Source organism: Mus caroli, unplaced genomic scaffold, assembly GCF_978045245.1.
Source record: "Mus caroli unplaced genomic scaffold, Mus_caroli_1 scaffold_14, whole genome shotgun sequence".
NCBI classification, from domain to species: Eukaryota; Metazoa; Chordata; class Mammalia; order Rodentia; family Muridae; genus Mus; species Mus caroli.
The window spans coordinates 18979332-19004541 of NW_028227269.1; the positions used below are offsets into that span (position 1 = coordinate 18979332).

The window sequence follows — 25210 nt, forward strand, 5'->3', positions numbered from 1 at the left end:
CCTGGTGGTTGCAGCAGAAATCACCAGGCAAGTAGGTATACAAACAATGTCAGCTACTGATTTCCTCATCCTGCCTTCCCCACAACCTTGGTCAAGAGCCATGCTCCAAGGGGCTCACTGAGGGAGAAGAGACTCTGGGACATTCCATGTCACTCTTGGCTAAGTGGAACACCCACAATGCAAATTCCTCAGCCCAGGCCCTGCTTTATGCATTCATTCTTGTTAACCAAACTGATCACAGGGTGTATACATGACATGTTTTCATGGAGTCAGGAAGAAAAGTGAAATCATGATACTTGCACAGAAACAGAAGGAATTAGAAATCATTGTTAAGCAAAATGAACCAGAATCAAAAAGGGAGGTGTGTGTGGTGTGTTTGTATGTATGCGTGTGAATGTATGTATATGTTATGTGTGTACATGTGCTGTGGTTGTATGTGTGTGTGCATGTGTGTGAATGTAAGTATGTATGGTGTATGTATATATGTGTGAATGAATGTATGTGACTGTGTAGGGGTATGTGTGGTGTGTGTATGTGTGTGGCTGTACGTTGTGTGTGTGCATGTGTATGTGTGGTATATGTGTGTGAATATACGTATGTGGTGTGTGTGCATATATATATATATATATATATATATATATATATATATGTGAATGTATGTAAGTGGCATATATGTGTGTGGGTGTTTTTGTGGGGGCATATTTATGTGTGTGTTTGGTGTATGTGTGGTGCATGTATGTTTATGTGTGGTGTGTGTGTGTATATGTGTGAATGTATGTATGTAGTATGTGTGCATGTTTGTTTGGAGGTATGTGTGTGCTTATGTGTGTGTGTGTGTATGTGTGACCTTATTAGCAGAGATCCCAGAGAACTTTCTTCCTCTGAAGAAAATAACTGTTTCTTATCGCAGGAAAATAAGTGTTGACCATGTTTCTGTTTTGTCTGTTGGGTTCTGAGGTTACAAGTGTGCAAAATCACATCTTACTTTCAATTGCATTTCAGTCATTGGGTACAAGCTATTTTTACAGCCAAGTTGTTGTGGTAAATGTTACTTGTGGATTTCTTACCACCACATAAATTATAGAGGTATTAAATAATAATAATAATAATCGAAGAGAATAATAAACTACTAATAAGAAATAGTAATAATAAATAATATGAAATGAGAAATAATATGAAATAATAAAATAAGAAATAATATTAATATGATGTAATAACATATTAAACAATAGTGTGAAATAATATGAAATAATAAAATAAGAAATAATGATTATGACTAATAATGATTATAAGCATTAAAGCACAAGCATGGGGCACATACCATTCCTCTATGCTAATTTCTCTATTTCTTTACTAAGAACTGTGAGATATCACTTGCCACATTCTTTTTTTTTTTTTTTTTTTTTTGAGACAGGGTTTCTCTGTAGAGCCCTGGCAGTCCTGGAACTCACATTGTAGACAAAGCTGGCCTAGATCTCAGAAATCCCCCTGCCTCTGCTTCTCTAGTGTTGGGATTAAAGGTGAGTGCCACCACGCCCTGCTCACTTGCCATATTCTGCCCAGGCTCCTCATATTCTTAGGCTAGCCCTCCTGGCCATGCTCTTCCAATCCATCCACCCATGGGACCTTTTTCCCCGCTTCTTCTTCCCTCTCCTTCATGGTCTCTTCCAAAGACACCAAGGCTGGGAACTGAAATGCCATCAACCTTTCTTCTTGCCAGCTGCAGGCATTAGATGTGTTTACTGATGATCACAGGAGGTAGGAATGATGTAATCATAATCCCCAAAATTATCGTAAAATATGGGTCCAGAGTCGAGGATCTGGTATTAGATCAAATGTTACTCATACTGTTTCCTCTCAGGCTGAATGTCTAAAACCTAGAACATAACAGTCGTTTTAGACAAGGCTACATCAAGCTAAACATATAGACAAACTTATAGATAGACTTTTATATATACATATATATATATATAAATATATAATGATATATGTATAGATATGTGGTGTATAGATAGGTGTATATATAGATATATACATATAGATGTATAGATATGTAGATATATAGATTTAAAGGTGATATATAGATATAGAGATGTATAGATTGAAGATCTATAGATGATATGTAGATATAGAGATGAAAAATATATATATATATGTATATTGTCATAGGGGGAAATGTCCGTAAGGACAGGTCAGTGTACTGACTTCAGGGGGAGAAGAGGATGGCAACCAGATAGGAAGAACAAATCTGTGAGCTAACCTGGACACTTCAGACCTCCCAGCCAAAAACCAAGGAGCATCCAGGGGCTGGTTCATTACCCCAGGTACACGTCTCTCTGTCCACAATGGGACAGGAACAGGACGTACTTAAATAAATAAAAAAATTAATTAAAAAAGGAAAAATTGAAACATAATTGAATATATATATGTGTGTGTGTGTGTGTGTGTGTGTGTGTTATCTGGCAGAAAAAAAATGGCATTAATTCAATATTCTTTGACTTGGCTCCTGTGTGCAATATCAGTTACTATGATCTGTCACATGACACACAACTACAGCCAATAATCATATGACACAGCTAATAAGGCCTGTGTCATAATCATCTGAGCTGACTAAACCCTGAAAGTGCATTGGACATATCTCTAAAGTAAGAAACTCAATATTGCTTGGACCAAGCTAAAGTCCCCAATTTACATATCTACCAATCTGGTCTGACTTCATGCACAAGACATGAATAAATACACGCTGGAAAATTACAAAGTTGCTCACCCTGTCACCATCAGCTCTATTTTTTTTTAATGGTGACTTCAAGGTTAGAGATAAAAACAGGTGTCTCACAAAAAGTAACTCTTTCAAAAAGTGCCTCACTTGGCTCCCTGTCCAGTGTAAGGAGAAAGAACAACCTTGGAATCAATCACACACCTGATTAAATCTAAGCTGAACACTTTGCTTAGATAGCGCCATTCCATTCCATGACATTGGTACTCTATAATGTAATAAGGACCAGCATTAATCACTCTCAGGCTAATGACTCTGAGCTCATTTATATTGTCAAAGAAGGTCTTAAATATTCCAACAAAGCTACATTACAAGAAAAACACTATAGCCCCAAATGTATGGAGATGACAGAGTACCTTAAAGAGGGAATGACCAAATCACTTAGAGAAATCCAGGAAAACAGAAAAAAATTGGAGGAAATCAATAAATTCCACAAAGAAGTCCAGGAAAACACAAACCAAAAAGTAGAGGAAGCCAAAATTCCTATAAAGTCCAGAAAGAACACACCAACGGGTGAAGTAAACAAACCTATTCAATACATAAAAGTGGAAATAGAAACAAAAAAGAAAACTAAATCTTAGGAAATAGTAAAAATAAAAATTTAGGACTGCAAAAAGGAACTACAGAGGCAAGGTTCACCCACAGAACACAGACATGGAAGAAAAATCTCAATCATTGAATAAGCAATAGAAGGAATGGGTAAATCAGACAATGAAAATATTAAGTCTAAATCTTCCTGATATAAAATATCATGGAAATCCAGGACACTGTAAAAGGACTAAACATAAGAATACTTAGGAAGAGAGGAAGGAGAATCCTCCCTCAAAGTCTCAGAAAGTATTGACAACCAAATCATAGAAGAAAAGCTTCCTAACAAAAAGAAAACACAAGAATCATCAAAACACCAAACAGAAGGGACCAAAAAATAAAGTCTCTTCTTGTGTAATAATCAAAACATATAGTTCAAGGAAAGAATACTAAAACCTGCAAAGGTAAAAAGCCAGGAAAAACATAAAGGAAGATCTATTAAGATCACAGATGTCTTCTCCTTGGAGTCTGTAGACGCCAGAAGGGTTTGTACAGATGTGCCGCAGAAACAACAGATGCCTTGATTTTAATATGTAATAAAATGACTACACCGTAAATGAAAAAAATTAAGATAGTCCACGATAAACTCAAATTTAAACAACCTCTCTCTAAATATACTGACCAACACAAAGAGATAGAGGTAGAATCTAACCCGAGGAAGTAAAGGATACACATGAAAACACAGGTAGTAAATAATCTCTTACTGTCTACAAAAGAAGGGAAAGCACACACACAGCCCAACACCAACACCCCCGGCAGCTGCAACAACAACAAAATACAAGGAGTTAGCAATCACCACTTATTGACTCATTCAATAAAAACAAGTTTTGATTTGGGAGAAAATGTAGCTGTAAGTTGGCACAGGACTTTGAGGTTTTTGTGTTTGAAAGCTATACAACTTTCTGTCTCAGGTTGCATGTGGGCGGTGGGGTTTTGAAGATAAACTTCTGAGTATACTTTTGTGTCTCTCACTGATCAGTAGTGACTTAATTCCAATAAATTCTTTTTTTTTTCCTTTTTTTTTCCCCAGACAAGGTTTCTCTGTGTAGCCCTGGCTGTCCTCGAACACACTGTAGACTAGTTGGGCCTCGAACTTAGAAGTCGGCCTGCATCTGACTCCCAAGTGCTAGGATTAAAGGAGTGCACCACCACAACCCAGCCCAATAAAATCTTATCCTTTGCATTGTCCTGGTGTGTGAGTTGTGTTGAGCCTTACTGGACCCAACAACTTAAAGGCTTTACCACTCTGCTGACATTCATAGCATCTGTCTCCAGTATGAATAGTCTCATAAAAAGGAGTATATACATAAAAAGAAGCTCAATGAAAAAGCTTCACCATACTAAATAGATTCACAATGTTTCTACCCAGTTCAAATTCTTCCATGATGAAGATGACTACAAAATTGTGCAAAGGCTTTACCATATTAAATATGCTCAGAGGGTTTCTCCCTCAGCCTTTCAATGGCTAGGAACAGATCTCATGACCAAACCAACTCTCAGAAAAGCAAATATTTAAATTGGGGTTTCTCTGCCATGCAGTTTGTCTTGTGTGTGCCTAAAGAATTATGACATGCAAAGGCATTACAACATTCATAACATTCACGTGGGTTCTCACTTGTATGTGATCTTTTATGTCATCTTAGATGACTGTGACATCAAATGCTTTACAACACCGATTACCTTCCTAAGGTTTCTGTCTTCTATGTGTTCTTTAAAAATAATGGGGACTATAGAGTTGTAAAAAGTCTTTATCACATTGATTATAGAGACAATAACTTTGTCAAAAGTCTTTTATCACATTGATTAGGTTTCGAAGGTTTCTCTCCATTATGGGTTCTTTTATGATACTGGAGACAACTGTGACCTGCAAAGGCTTTACCACATTGATTACATTCATAGAGTTTCTCTCCAGTATGTTTTTTTTTTTTTACATTTCAATCTTTTATTAGATATTTTCTTCATTTACATTTAAAAAGCTACCCTGAAAGTCCCCCTATACACTCCCCCAACACTGCTCCCCTACCCACCCACTCCCACTTCTGGGCCCTGGCATTCCCCTTTACTAGGGCTTAAAAAGTTTGTAAGACCAAGGGGCCTCTCTTCCCAATGATGGCAGACTAAGCCATCTTCTGCTACATATGCAGCTAGAGACATGAGCTCTGGGGGTATTGGTTAGTTTCTATTGTTGTTCTGCATACAGGGATGTAGACCCCTTCAGCTCCTTGGAGACTTTCTCTAGCTCCTCCAGTGACAGCACTGTGTTCCATCCAATAGATGACTGTGAGCATCCACTTCTGTGTTTGCCAGGTATTGGAATAGCCTCACGAGAGACAGCTATATCAGGAAAGTATGTGTTCTTTTATGATACTGGACATGACTGTGACCTGTAGAGGCTTTACCACATTGATAACATTCATAGGGCTTCTCTCCAGTACATTTAGTTTTCTGACTTTGCACATGATACCAATTACATTCTTAGGGTTTCTCTCCAGTATGTGTTCTCTTATGACATTAGAGATAACTGGGTCAAGCAAACCCTTTACCACATTGATTACATTCATAGGGTTTCTCTCCAGAATGTGTTCTTTTATGACGTTGGAGAGTACTGAGTTGTGAAAAGGCTTTACCACATTGATTACATTCATAGGGTTTCTCTCCAGTATGTGTTCTTTTATGATATTGGAGAACAATGTGACGTGCAAATGTTTTACCACATTGATTACATTCATAGGGTTTCTCTCCAGTATGTGTTCTTTTATGACGTTGGAGAGTACTGAGTTGTGCAAAGGCTTTACATTGATTACATTCATAGGATTTCTCTCCAGTATGTGTTCTTTTATGACGTTGGAGAGTACTGAGTTGTGCAAAGGCTTTACCACATTGATTACATTCATAGGGTTTCTCTCCAGTATGTGTTCTTTTATGACGTTGGAGAGTACTGAGTCTTGCAAAGGCTTTACCACATTGATTACATTCATAGGGTTTCTCTGCAGTGTGTGTACTTTTATGACGTTGGAGATGACTGGGTCTTGCAAAGGGTTTACCACATTGATTACATTCATAGGGTTTCTCTCCAGTATGTGTTCTTTTATGACGTTGGAGAGTACTGAGTTGTGCAAAGGCTTTACCACATTGATTACATTCATAGGATTTCTCTCCAGTATGTGTTCTTTTATGACGTTGGAGAGTACTGAGTTGTGCAAAGGCTTTACCACATTGATTACATTCATAGGGTTTCTCTCCAGTATGTGTTCTTTTATGACGTTGGAGAGTACTGAGTTGTGCAAAGGCTTTACCACATTGATTACATTCATAGGGTTTCTCTGCAGTGTGTGTACTTTTATGACGTTGGAGATGACTGGGTCTTGCAAAGGGTTTACCACATTGATTACATTCATAGGGTTTCTCTCCAGTATGTGTTCTTTTATGACATTGGAAACTACTGCATAGTGCAAAGGCTTTACCACATTGAATACATTCATAGGGTTTCTCTCCAGTATGTGTTTTTTTATGATATTGGAGATGACTGTGACCTTGAAAGGCTTTACCACACTGAATACATTCATAGGGTTTCTCTCCAGTATGTGTTTTTTTATGATATTGGAGATGACTGTGACCTGCAAAGTCTTTACCACATAGATTACATTCATAGGGTTTCTCTGAAGTATGTGTTCTTTCATGACGTTGGAGATGACTGGGTCTTGCAAAGGCTTTAGCACATTGATTACATTCATAGGGTTTCTCTCCAGTATGTGTTCTTTCATGATATTGGAGACCACTGTGACTTGTAAAAGCTTTACCACGTTGATTACATTCATAGGGTTTCTCTCCAGTATGGGTTCTTTTGTGATATTTAAGATGACTGGGTGTTGGAAAGGCTTTACCACATTGGTTATGTTCATATGTTTTCTCTCCAATTTGTTTTTTTTTATGACATTGGAGATGACTGAGACATGAAAAGACTTTAGAACGTTCATTACATTCATAGAGTTTCTCTCCACTATGATTGCTTACATACCTGCAATGAAAATTGGCACATGTGATATGGTTACTATATTAATTTCCCTGTTCAATCATTTCATCAAGATGAATAAAGTTTACAAATTGGTCTACTGATAAAGATGTACCAGATCATCTGGTTTTATCACTTTATATGTTAATGGTGTTCTCCCTCATTATGGGTTGTTTTGCATCTTTCGAGATATCTGTGATGGTTATTACATGGCTAACATTTATAACATCCTTTTTATATGGGATATTTATATGATGTATTTCATCTATAGAAGGAAAATAGAACAACTCATAGCTTTATAACCGTAATTGCTTTCATAATTTTTCCTGTATGTGAATTGTACCACATTTGAATGTGAACCAGGACAAACAAAAAAATTTACAAATTCCTAGTACCCATAAAGATTTTCTACAGTGTGAGCTTTGGGAAGTTCCCAGTAAAATTAGAAAACCAATTCATTGCAAACTTTTATCATATTCAGAATGTCCAGCAAAGATGGAATCTTACAATTTTCTCACAGTTCTGGAATAGAAAGTGGTACATTGCTTCTTTCAATATCCCTATGCTCACGTGGCTTTTATCCATTGTGACACATGATATATATATATATATTAATAGAAGAGTAACAGATGAAAGGTTTCCATGCTGCATTCACGCTGTTTGACCTTTTGTTCCTCATAGATGTGTAATATATGAATTAAGGTTTTTCCTATGACAACACTCTTGACTCTCATAAACTGGACCCTAAACAAATGATCAATTTCACTATAAGAATATGAGTATCACCAACTTTCCCATGGATTATTGGCTTATCGGAAGGTTTTGCATATATATTTATCACTATTCGATGTGCAATATCTAAGTCTTGTAAGTCTATACACATTGTCAGATCAGTATAGCTCTAATAGAGGTAAAAATTGAATAAAGGTGTCTCTTAAGGCAATGTTTCCTCGTCTTTTTTTTTTTTAAAGGAATGCTTTGTTAAATAAATCACATAACTACATCTAGGCAGTACATTTTTTTAAAGAATATTATAATTAGGGCTGGAGAGATCGCTCAGTGGTAAAGAGCACAGACTGCTCTTCCGAAGGTCCTGAGTTTAAATCCCAGCAACCACATGGTGGCTCATAACCATCTGTAACAAAATATGATGCCCTCTTCTGGAGTATCTGCGGACAGCTACAGTATACTTATATACAATAAATAAATAAATATTAAAAAAAATTGTAATTATAGTTATACTTCAAGTATTGACATTTTACACTCCTGCTTTGATTTAGAGCTTCCATATCATAGTAAAATTTCCTTAGAGGCATAATTGCATAAGCTTTCTCATGAAAATTACCTTTCATTTCTTCTTGAACTTTGACAATGTCTTTCAATACGATGGTTTTCCCAAGTGTAGCCTAAAAGACAGTACCAGAAAAATGAATGATACAGTATTGGAAATGAGGCAAAATTCAAGGTACTGTGAATTTTCACTTCACTGGACACTATTTATTCAGCTCAGTCTTCCTTGTTCTCAATTGTAATAACAGAGCACCATCACTCACCAAGAGACATGTCTTCCCACTATTTTGAAAAGCAAAAGAAAATTCACAGTCATACCTATAACAGTGAGGTTCCAGTAGGTCTCCAGCATCACATCTTTGTAGAGACTCTTCTGGGAAGGATCCAGCAAATTCCACTCTTCCCCAGTGAAGTTCACGTGTACATCATTATAAGTCAATGCATCCTAAAATGTCCCATACATGCGTACATCACAAAGCATGGTACTGACATCACTGTAAAGTAAATGTACGCTTCCTTGACCATATATTCATGTAATTCTGGTGCTTCCTCCACTGACTTCTGGACACAGAAGTTATAATCTAAGTACCATAACATTTTAAAGGAAATTGAGTTGAAGGTTCACCTGTGTTGCTTATGAACATTTTAAATAAATAGGGTAAAGACTTTCGAGAGGAATTTCAATTGAGAGGGAGATGTAGGGTGAAATAGATCAACAGTACTGAGGACACATCCCAGAAATTGTAAGAAGAATCACTAACGAGAAAAACCATGGACAAGCAGGGTGTATTTGTTCACGTCTTTAATCCCAGAGTCATGGACAGGTATAAGTCATTGAGCTGGATCCTAGTCTGTTCTATGTAACACATTCCAGGACAGCAAAGGTTACATATTAAGACCCTTACTCCACTGCAAAAATCAACCACTGAGACAAAAATGATAGAAAGAACTCAGTTGTGTACTACAATTCCTACAAAGAAGTAATGATATTCATATTCACGCACACAGGCAAAACACTCCTATTTATTTAAAAATTTCAAAACAAACACAAGAGTTTGGGGAAACATCAATACCCAAAATCCAATGACTCTGAAGCCTCAGGCAGTATTGATGTCATGAGCATATGCCATCCTAAAAAATAGACTATAATCTATGTACGGGGTACATAGGGGGCCCCAACCCCAATCAAAGGAGAAACAGAGGAGATTGGGAGGAGGGAGTCTATGAGGGCAGGGACCTAGAGTAGGGACAGTGATCAGGGTGATAATGAATATCTAATTTACAGGATAAACAAAAAAAAAAGGAAAGAAAGAAAATGGAAAATTTTGAGTGTATATACACTTTCATCTTCCCCAAGATAAATCTAGAAATGCTCCTGAACTGTTCAAATGTTTAAAGTCTCTGCTGACACTCAAAACAATATTTTGACAGCCACATCAGAAAGCAAAGTTGCAAAATCAAACAGCAAGTTATATCTTTCCAACATAAAATGGCACTGAATACCCCTTCCCATTCCAATCAATAGGAATGTGCACACAGTGAGAGAAGATTGGACAAAGGCAAGAAAAACAGCAGGGCAAACATCAAATCCTATAGCTTTGTCTCAAACACATTGGACTTCAATTCCTAAAGGCATAGATGGTGCTCTTCCTGTAACTTCTCATACATCTCTCAGTTTGGGTACTTCATCTCCCTGTAAGCATCTCTCCATGGCAGATTTCTCAATGCGTTAGTTTTCTCCACAACCTGTGGTCACAAAATGCAACTCAAGCATCAACCTCACCACTTACAAGCAAGGAACTCAAACAGAGTCTTCCCTGGGATCCTGACTTTGTCAAAAGATGGCTGGAGTGGTGCTAAACTGAAACCATAGAGAAAGAATCTATGACCATGGTATTTTCATCTTTCAGTTTCCAGAAGCAGCACAATGTGGATGATCCTGTGAAGTCTGACTTCTAAATTAACGGACCCTGCCTCACTTGGACCACATTTGCAGCAGGTTTTGTTTAAGGTTCCATTGTGGGATGAGGAAACACTGTGAATACTCCTCCCATTAATTTAAAACAAACAAGCAGGAGGAAGTGCTACACTTAGGGTACCTTCATAGGCACATACCCACAAGGGCATTTGCTCCACTAAGTTCATAGCCACTTTATTTATAAAAGTTAGAAACAGGAAAGAATGCAGATGTTCCTCAACTGAAAAGTAGACACAAAAACCATGTTACATTTACAAAATGGGATGCTATTCAGATATAAAAAACAAGGACATCATGAATTTTGCAGAGAAATGGGTACAATTAGAAACTAATATCTGGAATGAGGTAACTCAGGCCCAAAAGGACATGCATGTACATACTCACAAGTGAATAATAACCATAAGTACAGGATACCCCCACTGCACTTCATAGACCTAAAGACAGTAAACAAGACAAGGCACAAATGAGCTGGTTGAATCTCACTCAAAAGGGGGGTATGAAAGAGACAGAAGAGGCAGGTGGAAGGGAGAAAACTGGATGGGATGTTAGTCAAGAAAGAAGGGGAGTGTTAGGAACAGGTGTGGTAAGAGACAAGAGAATGCCAGAAAGCCAGGAAAATGAAATGAAATCAGCAGATGATGGGAGGGTTAGGGTGGAGGCATCTGTGGAATGTGCCTGAGAATATGAATGGGAGGGCACAAATGTGGCTAGGGAGGTGATCTCAGCTTAGATATAAAGCATTGAGTTATGGGCCATGAAGAGGTGACATCTTGCAGTCAGGCAGAACCACCAGTGAAGTGTTCAGTACACCAAGAAAACCAAATACCTTTCCTCCCAAAATTTGTTCTGTCTGCAAGTAAGGCAGGCAGAAACTTGAAACAGAGACTGAAGGAATGGCCAAACTATACCCTGCCCAACTGGTAACCCATCTCATGGGCAAGCATCAAGGCTGGCATTACTGAGGATAATTTGTTATACTTGCAGATAGTAGCTTAGCATCCTTGTCCTCTGAGAGTCTCCATCCAGCATCTGACTGAAACATATGCAGAGACCCACAGCCTAACATTGGACAGGGCTCAGGGAGTATTTTAAAGGAGTTGGGGAAAGAATTGAAGGCCTCTGAAAGAATAGGAAGGCCATGAGGAGACCCCCAGAGTCAACTAACCTGGAACCTAGGAGACTCTCAGAGATGGAGCCACCAACCAAAGAGCACACAGAGGCTGGGATGGAGGCCCCCACCATATATGTAGTGGATGTGCTGCTCAGTCTTCATGGGGTCCCCAACATCCAGAGCAGGGCATGTCCCTTAAGCTGTTCCTGTCTGTGCAAACTGTTTCCCTAACTGGGCTGCTTTGTCTGACCTCAGTGGGAAAGGATGTGTCTAACCCTGCAAAGATTTGACATGCTATAGTTGGGGGATACTCAAGTGGTTCCCACCCTCCATGGGGAGATAAAAGGGAGTCAGTCATGAGGGACTGTGGAAGGTGGAATGGGATGGGTTTAACAATTATAATGTAAATTGAATAAAGAAATAGGGGAAGTTTCCCAGCACTCAGGAGGCAGAGGCAGGGGGATTTCTGAGTTCTAGGACAGCCTGGTCTACAAAGTAAGTTCCCAGACAGCCAGAGCGACACAGAGAAACCCTGTCTCAGAGGAAAAAAAAAAGAAATCGGAAGATTGAACAAATACTTATCAATAGATAAAAATCGACAAATCGGGCAATATTTTTTTTGTTTGTTTTCCTACTCAAAATCTCACTGCATAAGCTAAGTACAAAAGTTTTCTGTATTCTTTCTTTCTTTCTTTTTTTTTTTTTTTTTTTGGTCAAATATCACAGAAATGACCTCTTCCTAAGGTTTTCAGTCTATTTTGCACTGAAATACTATGACCTCAACTTTGTGTGGCTGCATTACTGTCAACTCTCCAATCTTCCAGACCCTATGGGAACAACCGATTAAGCTCCATATACAGCTTTCTATGACTTTTGCCATCTCAATTTCTGATATTTTCCATATTCCTTCAAAGGAGACCATAGATTCTGTCCAGCAGCAAAATCAGCTTTTGAAACAATTGCTGTTGTTGTTGTTGCTGTTGTGTTGTTATTGTGGTTGTTCTACCTTGCAACTCTGCTGCTGTGATGGTTTCCTCTGAGCAGAAGCATCTCAGGTAAAAAATGTTTGTTTTACATGGTTCTGTCAGATCACAGCCCACCATACTGGGAGCTCAGACTAGAAACTGAAGCTAGAAAATGAAGGCAAAAATATTTGACAAACACTACTTCCTGCCTTGCTTTCTTGCTTGGCCACTTTCTGTAGCCTCCCTAGTCCTTGAAGTAGGCTGACCCAGACTTTGACCTTGCTGCCACTAAGAAGGAGATTACCTAGTGTCTTAGTCAGGGTTTCTATTCCTAAACAAACATCAACACCAAGAAGCAAGTTGGGGAGGAAAGGGTTTATTTGACTTACACTTCCACATTGCGGTTCATCACCAAGGAAGTCAGGACTGGAACTCAAGCAGGTCAGAAAGCAGGAGCAGATGCAGAGGCCATGGAGGGATGTTACTTACTGGCTTGCCTCCCCTGGCTTGCTCAGCCTGCTCTCTTATAGAACCAAGACTACAAGCCCAGAGATTGTCCCACACACAAGGGGCCTTTCCCCCTTGATCACTATTTGAGAAAATGCCTTATAGGTGGATCTCATGGAGGCATCTCCTCAACTGAAGCTCCTTTCTCTGTGATAAATCCAGCTGTGTCAAGTTGACACATAAAACCAGCCAGTACACCTAGGGTAGAGCCTTCTGAGTTGATGGCTCTATTTGCTCTTCTTCAATATTCTGCTTCTTGCTGGAAGGTCCTGGAGAGTATCTGGACACAAGCCCTGTAGATCGTCTATGGGCTGGCTCCAGGCACAAAGAATGGGCTGTCAGAGGATGGGCCTACCCTCTTTATGAGCAGGGACTCTCAGTAAACTTCTGAGGCTTTGGACAAAAAGGATTGTCTTGGCCTCATTCTTTTGTTGCCCTCTGATATCTTTCAGCCCCGGGCTGCCTTTCTGGGGAACCCAGTTCACATGGCCACAGGCAGCTACAATTCTCACCTAGCTCTCTCATCCAACCCAAGACACTTGCTTCCCAATATTGCCACCCTTCATGGAAGAGTTTTCCTATATCAATTATCAACACTATCTCTCAGAGACATAGAAACCAGCCATTCTGATGAGGGCATATCTGCAACTGAGGCTCCTTCAGATGACTGTAGTCTGAAATGTTGAGTTAAAACAACTATGACACAGAGAAATAATAAATGAGAAAGTTGTAAAATTTCAAAACCAATGATCTAACCATATCAATTACAGGACCCCTGCCACCTCATCAGGGAGGTGGAGTAGTGTCTGAGCCAGGATAAAATGGGAAGGGCTCCTTGCTCAGAGCATGGGAAAATACAGTGGAATGGGGAGAAGAGAGGCTGCACTGCCCTGTGGTGAGGTGTCCTTAACCCTGGATTCCCAGGTCAGTGAGACCAAAGAGGTAGCCAAACAGCTGGAAGGTGAATAGAGGAGCAGATTGCCCCACAGACCCAGAAATAAGACGGCTGGTCTAAGGAAGATATGTTAACTTTGCTGGAAGGGATGAAAAACAACCTCCCATATACTGACAGCTCCAAGTTCAAAACTATAGAATCACATATAGACTGAGAACAGCATTGTTTAGAAGGGGGCAAAATGAGGTCTTTGTCCTTTCCACCATTTTGCAGAGTCTGATTTTGCCCTGAAAGCGGTCATAAAGAGCTCTCTGTCAGGGGCAATTTAATGGGTACAGGTGCTCTTGATAAGAAGGACTCAACCCAAGGTGGAGGGTGAGTAACTATATCAATTGGGATGGAAACAGTCTCACTTCCTCTCTCAGTAAGAGAATACTAAAGTGGCACACACATAACAGAGGGCCACGAGGGGGCGGTGAAGGCTACGCAGCAGATTCCACCTCTTGTACAGAGGAGAAAATGGCAGTTGTGAGCCATGGAGCAGGGTTCCAAGACTTCTGTAACTTCCCAGAAATTAAGACCAGGGGCACAGAACCCCTGTTGCAGGCCCTGGAACATCTTCCTAGCCCATTCTTGCCATGACTCTCCAGCATTTCAACTTCACTGGAGTTCCACATTCACTTTGTTCATCTCCCTCCATGAGTACTCAAGAAGAATCAAAAAACCAAGGTACCCAGACACATTTCTGACAGACAGGGCACGGATACAAAGAACTAATGACACATCCTAACAACGGTCTTTCAACCCTTACGATGGGAGTTCTAAGGGTCTTGGGTTTCCAGTCAAAGCATCAAGGTTTTATGCCCAACTCACAGAAACTGCAATGACCAGCACAGAGCGTATTGCAATGAAAACACACAGAGGTCTTTTTATGAGCTCAGTAACAAGGACTCTCAGCAGTCAAACTCACATTAGGTACAAACTGAGAGATCAAGTCTAGAGGTTTTGAGTATATATTGTAGTTACAACAAGAGTGGGGAGTTTGCATACAAATCAGCATTGTTAATATTTGAAAATTGTATGTCTGGCATAATGTGCAGGAACCAAGCAAGGGGGGCAAAAAAAAAAATCTGACAACCATGATGGGTAAGCTGTTTCTGTTTTTGTTTTCTATAGGAGGTCTTAGTTATCTCTATGTAGATTCACCCTGCTGATGTACCTTAACTGGCTGTTGATAAGGGGATTTTGTCATGGGATTTTGGATGGAATGTACAAATGTACATTCTTAAAAAGCAAACTGTTTGGGCTTTACAAACTCATTTCTGTTCCTGAGCCCCTGATTATCGACAGAAACTCCTGGTTAACCACAACCATGCCTGTCTGTAGACTAGACTTTGTCCAAAGACTACCTCACTATCTGTTACTGCAGACACTAATATCAGCTGCCCTTACCACTGGAACAGAATACCACTGGAAATTTCCTATCCTCCTGTGCACGCCTCCTATAAACACCATAGACAATCCCCACCTGCACATCCATTCCTGCCTCATCCCTGTGTCTCAGCCCCCACTTGGGCAGATATTCCCTGTTCAACCACATTCCATGCCTGAAAGGACACAAGGTAAGCTTCCATAGATCAACTTCATGATTGATTGATTTCTTATCCCAGATTCAATTTTCCCACTTGTTCCAACATTGTATTAAACAGGATGGGGTACTTGACCTCTCTCCTGACTATGTCTCCTTGTGGATTACTAAGATCTTCTGTTCCTGCCTGTCTCTTCTCCCAGCTTTTATATAACAAAGCATCCACTGTTGACCATACCCACCAGTCAGTAAAATAGGAAACTGTCAGTGAACACTCTCTTCAAATCCATGCATCAAACAGTAACCCAGGAACAAAACTCCCACCCAAAAAGACAAACCCAGAGGCCAGTACCTAGGTCAATAATCACCCAAACAGAGATGGCTACACACCAGCATAGCAACATAGAGAGTAACAGCCAGGAACAATTGCAACCAAGAAATCCAAGCTATCCCATCACAGCAGGTCTGAGAAATTAAAGCATGCAACAGATAAAGTGCAAAAGAGGTTTTTTGGGGGAAGGGAGAGGAGTGAGAACCTGGGGAAGGGATAGAAGTAGACAAGAGGACCTGCAGACAGGCACACAGACCGGGAGGAGAAAGAGAGCCATGAGGGGAGAGATGACAGAGAGTGTACATGTGCAGAGAACAGAGACAGGGAACAAAAATAGAGAGCTGCTATAGCTGGCGGCTGATGTATATAAAGCACGCCTGATAACAAACACAGGGGATGGAGGCAGGAAATGACATAAGCAGTTGCTAAGTCCCTGAGCAGCACATGAGATTACTTGTACACTGACAACTACAGAGGCAATGTTCACCCACAGAACAGGAAAGGAAGACAGAATCTCAGGGATTCAAGAGGAAGAGAAAAAATTGATATCTCAGTTAAAAAATGTGGATTCTAAAAGTTTCATGGCAATAAACAACTGGGACTTCTGCAAAACATGTTAAGGCGAAATTACAAACGATTGAAATATAAGAATATCCTCTCAGAGGTCAATAATTTTTCAATAAAACCATAAAAAATTCTGAAATTATTAAAGTCCCTTTGCCAAATAATCAAATCACTAAACATATGAAGTAAAAAATATGAAAAAACTGCAGCAGAACAAAAATTAACAAAACCTAAACAAAACCAAAACAAGTATAATGTATGAAATCAGACCTATTAGATTTTTACCTGTCTTCTTAATGTATACTAAAAGACAAAGGGGTTTGGACATGTGTGCTACAGACTCAAAGAAACCACACTTGTTTTCACAAGCCAGCCTAACTAAGGTCCAAAGGATTTGCGCAATGATAGGGAAGTCATTCAGAGGTCACCCCCGATGGAGCAAGTAAGGAGCAACACGAGAGACCTCACAGGTGCTCACATATGACTTATACTTCCCATTCAGCCCCAGAGAGGACTCACCACCCCAGCTTCCACTGCTCAGCACCACCCTGCCCCTATCCTCTGTGGGCAGTAACCCTGTGCTCATCATGCCTCGAAATCAGAGCTTCCTGAGTTCCTCTCACAGCACCCAACAGCAGAGCTCAGAGCAGGACACAGAGAACCATTCAAGCCTGCACAGCCACAGTGAACTTGGGGAAAGGCACCTGGAAGATCCCTCCTCCTTGATTGGTCAATGGGTCTCACCCTTCCTCAAGGTTAAAGTGTGCTTCAAGTCCAGGGCCAGAGCATTTCCAGATCTCAGATGTGATTTGCACTACATTAGCATTTGAGCCTGTCCTACAAGTGGACTCTCACCCCTCCCAGCCCTGGGAGAGAACTCAACATTCATGTGGGGCATTGGGCTATGCACAGACAGGTTGGTCTCCAGTTGAGCTGAGGTCTGAACCCCAGAAGGGTGATAATTCACTTACTTGACAAGGAAGGCATTAATTCCCTCATGCTTCTGGAACTCAGGCTCCTGCCTAAATTACTGTCCCCCACCCCCACCCCAGCCACCACAAGAGAAGCCTGGCTAAAAGTCACTTAGACAATGCCCCTAGTTTCTGACCTTCAGGCTAAACTACTCCCCAGTTACCTAGCAACAGTAAAGCCCATAAAAAGGACTGTTCAGCCCCACCTATCTCTCTTGATCTAGCTCCTTTGTTCTCTTACCTCTCACTTCTCTCACTCCTCTCTCCTCTTTCCTTTCTCTTTGTCTTCTCCTCTCCTCTCTCCCTCTTACTCTCTTTCTATCTAGCCTTCCCCCTTCTAGCTTTCTAGGGGGGACTCTCTCTCTCTCTTCTACCTTCTCTCTTTCTCCCTGCCTTTCTATAATAAAGCTCTAAAACCATAGAAAGTCTCTGCTCATCAAGGCCCACTGAGCTTGGAGGACGGGATAGGCTTTCTCCTAATGAGCCCTTTCTAAATCTCCCCATGCAAGGCCTTCATGTGCGCCAGTCAAGATCCACTGTGCTCACTCTCACAGGTGTGGGAACCTCTCATCCCTCTCTCCCATAACCCCAGGACTTTAGGAAAGTAGCCCTGGGGCTCCCAGGTTGGGCTGCCCCTTGTTCAGACCCGAAGAGTGGGTCAAAGGCTTAGATGCACACCTGGGGCTGACAGGGGAGTGTATGGCAGCTGTCCCACATCTCTGTCCAGATCATAGGTGGAACTCTGGCAGGGTGTGGGCCTTCCCCCCTTTCCTTTCTTCCCCAGGGCCCCCTTTTAGTTCCCAACACATTCCAGCTCAGGCTAGTCAGCTGCCTGCTCCTGCCCTCTGTGAGCAATGATCCTGCATTACCAGGACCTGACTTCAGACCTTGCCTGAGCTTGCCTCACAGCACTTGCCTCCTTCTTCCTGAAATCCAGGGAAAGAGCTTGCATAGCCCATTACCCAAGGTGCAGTGGGGTTATCAATCTGAGTGGGAGGGAGCCCAGGCAATGAACATTAAAGAGGGATTTTAGGAAACAAGAGTTTTGTTTGTGGCTCAGTGCTGGGCTCAGGGAGACTGCAGCTCCCTTTCACCAGATGATACCAAATAATCCTGGGAGGAAAGCCAGAAATGTAAGGGAAGGCTCACTGTTGAGCCTTCTTGGTAGCCAGCACATCGCCATCAGTGGCAAAGTAGAGAAAAGCCACAGTTGTATTAGGACAGGTTCTCTAGGTAAACATATCTCAAATCAGAATGAATTTCTCTATGGATACAGAAAGGAAATTTGATAGAATGTCTCTCTAATGTCTAATATAGAAAGGCTATCAGCCAAGGGAACTTAGAAAAATCAAGGACGGGTTATCTCATGTTGCAGGATATTGCAGCTGATATTCACTATGTACCAGAATTCTGAAGAAATAAGTACTTAGTACTTGCACTAAGGAAACCCACCTCTGCACAGTGAAAGGACATTAAAGAACCAACCAGAGTGGTCAGAACTCCTGTTTTGTCAACTGCTGAAACCCAGAGTCACATGACTCCATGGTGCCAATATGACCTCTCTCAAAAAGGAATAATCTTAAATGAGCCCATTTAATGCTTTCTTACTTTACAATTACTTTTCTTTATTCTTTGAAAGTGTAATATAATCTCATCGTTTCTATTCTCTAAACCAACCCATATATCCCTGCTTGCTCTCTTTCAAATTCATTACCTCTCTTTTCATTTCTTATTTTATACATATATGTATATTCCCTAAATATATAAACACAGCCTGCACAATCTGTATAATATTATTTATATGTCTGGCTGGCAACCAACTGGCAAAAGCACATTTTCTTAACATAGAATTAAAGCACATAAAAATACTGGTAATAGCCAGGCGTGGTGGTACACGTCTTTAATCCCAGCACTCAGGAGGCAGAGGCAGGCAGATTTTCTGGGTACGAGGCCAGCCTGGTCTGAGTGAGTTCCAGGACAAACAGGGCTATACAGAGAAACCCTGTCTCGGAAAACAAACAAACAAACAAAAAAAACAAAAATAAAAATAAAAAAACAAAACCAAAACCAAACAAACAAACAAGCAAAAAAGGACAAGTCCTCCAGCCAGCCAATCTTCACAGTAGACCTGGTCTCTACCACTGAGGCATGCTGGACAGTGCCACTTTTACCTTGGAGATGATGCTTCAAGTATCATCAGGGAATGACACCCAGTTCAAAGGACATTTCTACAGTGCCACTACTGCAGACACAAATGAACCCCTACTCCTTTGCTGGTCTCCCCACTTTTCTCCAAGGCCTAGGAACTAGCACTGAAATGTCTTTAAACTGTGAAGCAGTGGCTGGAGAAATGGTTTATTGTAAGAGAACTTCCTGCTCTTCTGGAGGTTCCAAGTTTCATTCCCAGCACCCACAACCAAGCAATTCACAGCTGCCTACAACTCCGGCTGCATAAGCTCTGAGGGCATTTGCACTCTGAGTGTCACACACAGATACAAATCGATAAAAAGTAAATCCTAAAGAGGAAATCAGACCATGGGAGTCTGAGCCCCAAACCCTCTAATAGCTTTGTGCCACTCCACAGCCAAAGTGCAAATTCTCTCCCCAAGGTAAAGCCCAGTGCTATCTGGACCTAAGCCACCCCTCCACACAGACAGGCCCCTCTGCTCTCCCTCACCTCTGATCACAGGCCTTCTGTCTGCCCTGATACTCACATCTCAGCCCTTTTCCAGGACTCATCTATGCACAGGTCTTTGCAAGCAGGCAGCCTCTACATTCCAGACTGCTCAAAGGTCACCTCTGCAGAGATGCCTGTCTTGACTTCAGTTTCCTCCCCTCCAAAACCACATCCTTTCCCCAAGTTATGCATAACCTTGATTCATCACTACCTGGCACACAACATGACATAATCACCTGTCTATCAGTGATTATCAACTAGGGAGGAGCCTTTTATAAATATAAAAGCTCCAGGCCTCACCCAAATCATATGAAATCAGAATTTAGGAGACAGAACCAGGTTCTTCCAGTCCACAGACCCCCCCCTCCCCCACCCGGCAACTCTGAACACAGCCAGGACTCAGGGCAGCCTACAACAGTACTTTCAAACCCTGGTGCACACACTGCTCCTGAGAGTGCTGTTAAAATGCACACTCTATTTCCACAGCTCTGCCATGGAACCCGAGGCTCTGCAAGTTCCACACCACACTGACTGGTGCTGTCAGGTGAAGCATTTTGCAGTTGCAAGGGCCTATGCTCATCAACAGGACTTCCTGCAAGTATGTAAAACAAAATCCTGAATATACATCACACAACAGAGTGGCCACCAACCCATGTGGCCACCAAGCATCTGAGACCAAGTAATGTTAACAAAGAGCTGACTTCATTCTTGGGCTACAATGCTGACCAAAAGCAAAAAGCACAGTCCCCCACCATGAAAGGCCTCTGTAACTTCTTGGCCTAAGCAGCCTTCTGCAGCCTGGATGGATAGGAAAATTCCACCAAAGGCCTAGTTGATCACCAGCCCGAGTGGATACTTCCCTAAGGTAGGGACACAGATATGGAAGACTGGATTAAACCACCCTGGAGCCTCTTACACCAGGCTTCCATTCAAGGCCCTTTCATCCACATCCCTGATCAAATATAAGCATTCCCAGTCTTCCTGTTCTCTATATCATCACCACAGATGGTCTGATCACAAGTAAGAAGTCCCAGTCTTCCTGTTCTCTATATCATCACCACAGATGGTCTGATCACAAGTAAGAAGTCCCAGTCTTCCTGTTCTCTATATCATCACCACAGATGCTCTGATCACATGTAAGAAGTCCCAGTCTTCCTGTTCTCTATATCATCGCCATAGATTCTCTGATCACATGTTAGCAGTCCCAGTCTTCCTGTTCTCTATATCATCACCATAGATGCTCTCACAGACATGGCCTCACGTCACTGATCTGCCTGGAAAATCGGTTTCTCCCCACGGAATCACATATTCTTTCAAAGAGAAGAGATGTCTAATCCCTTCACCTAACACACAGCAGCAGGTCCCAAATGAACCACTGCAAGAGCTGGGATGCACAAGGAGTGGTATCATAGTAACTGCACTACTAATCATAAAAGGGAAATTGAATTCTACTGGAGGGAAACCAATTCACCCTAACTGATTCAAGATGTTCCAGAGACACCAATTCAAATTTAGGGGCAGCATAAAATGATGGCCTGTTAACCTACTCCCTTCCAAGGATACACTGAGAAAAAGGGGCCATCCTTCTGACCATAGATTCAAAATCTGTTAGCCTGGGATTCTGAAGGAGCTGGTTTACAAAGAAGTCACAAAGGACTACAACTCAGAATCAAATGCAAGGCCAGTTCCCACTGGAACTGCTAGGCGGAGCCTGGCCCCATGAACAGCATCCCCTGGGAGTCTGTACAGTCTAGATGTTCATTCTCCTTTTGCAGTTAGAACAGCAAAGCAATTTCCAAGGTAACCAAGGACAACAGAATAAGAGACTCATGGCCATGGAAGGAAAAAGTTAAATTTTAATACTTAAGAGTCAATATCAAATTTATTTTTAAAACTACATCAATGCCAAATGAGCAGGGTAGGCATGAATGGAGCTATGAAGAAGCCCTAACAAACAATAGGAGTGTCCCAGGAATGCACACAATGTTTCTCTATTTCCAGAGTATTTTGAAGTAACCAGAGGCTTAAATAAACTAAGACATAAAAATCAAAGCTGGGAAGGGGGTGGGGGATGGCACAGCTCAGTTTTTAGATTTATGCCACAACTACTTATTTTCTCCCTTATTTCCAAAGCACAAAGCTGACACCAGTTGCACTCTGCACTTTGCAAACTGTGCAAAGTAAGTGACCCAGAGAAAGTCAACAGGAAATCAAAAGTTTCAAACCAGCTACACTCTGACCTGTTACCAAGACAATAAGCTCCTTAGAAAGAATACATGGGGGCTGGGAAGGCAGCTTAGGGGGTTAGGGGGTCTGGTGCTTGCTACACAAGCTTGTGAATCTGCAAGGGGATCCCCAGGATTCATGGGGAGCAGAGAAAGGCTGTGGGGAACTTATTCAGCAAAGCATTGCAAGTTCATCCTCTGTGCTCAGTCAACACAGGAGCCAACACACACACACTCTCACAGGCACACACAGGCACACCTAGGGGGAAGGACAACAATTTCCATTTATATGCACACCTTCATCCATTCATCCATTTTCTCCTCCCCAGTTCCATTCTTATTCCAGGGTCTATATATTAACTACAGTGAAATCTGGTAAAGCAGCTACCATTTACTAAGTCTACTGTGTACTGTACCAGAACCTTCAGTAATAGACATGATTATCTAGACTGTGAAGTGGACTGAAAACTGTAAAAGAGTGTGTGGGCAGGGAGGCTCTCATCCTAATTCATACACCTGGAAAGTGAGGGAGCCTGACTTGGAGGTGGCTGATCTAGCTATGGGCAGTTTTGAGAAAGCACCATCACTAAGCATTAGAAAAAGCCATGCAGTTTGAGTATGCAGCATCCAGCCAAGTTCAAACTCCACTTGATGTGTCTATAACCTGAACTAATCTCCTAGCCTCAAATTCCTTATCTGCACAGCAGGGATAGAGATTAAACACAACAGTTTGATACCTGTAATACAGGCCACGCACTGGCGAACTACTGACATTCTAGCTACGGGTATGCAAGCCAAGAAAGCCTATTTCAGTCAGAAAATGACAATGGCTAGACATATTTTCCATTGGAAGCAAACAGGTTTGCCAAAGTTAATAGGATAAGTTTACTAATTCCTTAACTCATTAAGTAGAAGACCAGGGACTAATTTTTTAAGTTGTATTTCTATGAAATTCATAACATTTTGTACGTCACAAAATCTACTCTAATGTCTCATTTCACCATAAAAAGACATTTGCTTAAAGTCCAAGTATTGTGAACATGGTGTGTTACTTACTACACTAGAGAGAGAACAACACTTTGTATTGCAAGTGAACATTAAATAATGTAGGAGGAGAAAGAAAGCATTATTTAAGTAATCTACACTGAGTCCTTTCACCCTTCAAATCAGTTCATACACACTATTATCTTAGAGTGGATGCTGGCTTTACTTAAAATGAGATAAGCCTGCAAAGATTTCAGGTTTTCCCTGTTTCCAACTCAAATCCATTTTCTGCTTAGGAGGCTGAGTGAAGCCAGCCTGCAATTTAACAGAATGACCAAATCCAGTCTCTCTTTAATCTACTCAGTAACTGAGCTCTTGGGTAATCTACACTGCATGGAAAAGCAGCTTTGGGTTCATCCAAAATAAACTAAAATTAATCAGAGAGAGGCCATGCCTACTTTAATTGCAACTTGTATTTTCCTGGCTTTCCAACATCTGCCAGTATTACTGATACCTAACTGATTCAATACAATGAGAGAAGCGTCCTAACTTTATAAACACGGGCTGTCTTTTAAGGACAACACACACAAGTGTCCTTTCCACAGAGGAAATCCTACCTTTTTTGATGTAATTATTTTCATAAGCATTAATGATGCATTTTCGAAACACTGTGACTATCTTCCTAGTGCTTTTCAAGGCCCTCGTGGGGGAGGGGCTCTCATCCACCTCATCCTCCACCTGCCTCATTAAAGGCATCAGTGGAACCTAAAGGCCAGGTTGAGAAAAGTGGACTAAAGCAATCTGCTCTTACTGAACTGTATACAACAGATTTACAAGCGGATCTTTGGGAAGAGGAAAGAAAGGGGACAAGGATGAAGGAGAAGAATGGATACTGGAGCTCACTTCCAAGAGCAGGATGCTGAACCTAGTATGTTTCATTGAGTCTAGTCCTGACTGTGTAGGTCTACAAAGACAAATATTTTACACGAACTAATAATAGTCTAGTTTTGTGTTTGTTTTTTCAGGCGAAGCCTAATAGCAAGTGCTTTGTTCAGGCAAGGGGAAAGGATGTAACGACACAGCTTAATTTGAAAACTCTCTGAACAACAAGCTCTGGCACAAGTATTTTAAAATATCTACCCCATCTTAAAAATCTGGGCAAAGGAAATGTAGGCTTGGGTTCACTTTGCTACACGTGTGTGTCTCGTTCTCCAGCTCATTCTCTGGCTGGGCCCACAAAGCCTACAGAGCCGTGCGGGCGCAGGTGGAGGGCACTGGGTATCGGACACCAGGCGCAGAAGCCTACTGAGTGCACAAGGAGCAGCGCGATCCCAGCCGCCTTGCCTCCCGCCCCGCGCCGGCGACGCTACCGCTCACCTCCTCGATGGCCGCCACGGTGTCCGGGCACTGGGCCGTGCCCGTGGTGAAGCTAGAGGCCGTGGGCGCCTTGTAGTCCTCATGGGTCTCGGCCACGAATTCCGACACGGAGATCTGGTCCGGCATCGCCAGGGCGCCGGGGCGCGGACTGTGGCCGCCTCAGTCGCCCAGGGCGCTGGCTCCGACCCAGCCGCTGCTTGGGGAATCGGACAAAGGGGAGCGCGGGCCCGGAAGTCGCCGCAGGGCGCCGGAGCCTCCACGGGACACGCCCTGGCAGCAGAGGGCGTGCAGCCCACAGCTCTGCCCACCGTGCTCCGGGAGACGCCTATGCCTAGTTCTCAGCGAGTGCGCACAGCTAGGGGAAACTGCGC

At 41.7% G+C, this 25210-nt stretch overlaps 1 protein-coding gene across 1 annotated transcript; it reads right to left on the reverse strand.

The window, feature by feature from the left end:
- Nucleotides 1-5689: 5689 nt before the first annotated feature.
- LOC147001159 (uncharacterized) lies at nucleotides 5690-25203 on the reverse strand. The gene is given in 4 exon segments (XM_085830234.1): nucleotides 5690-7382; nucleotides 8722-8782; nucleotides 8985-9111; nucleotides 24840-25203. Coding segments are annotated over 4 exon segments (1857 nt in total). The 5' UTR covers nucleotides 24966-25203; the 3' UTR covers nucleotides 5690-5839.
- Nucleotides 25204-25210: the final 7 nt, after the last annotated feature.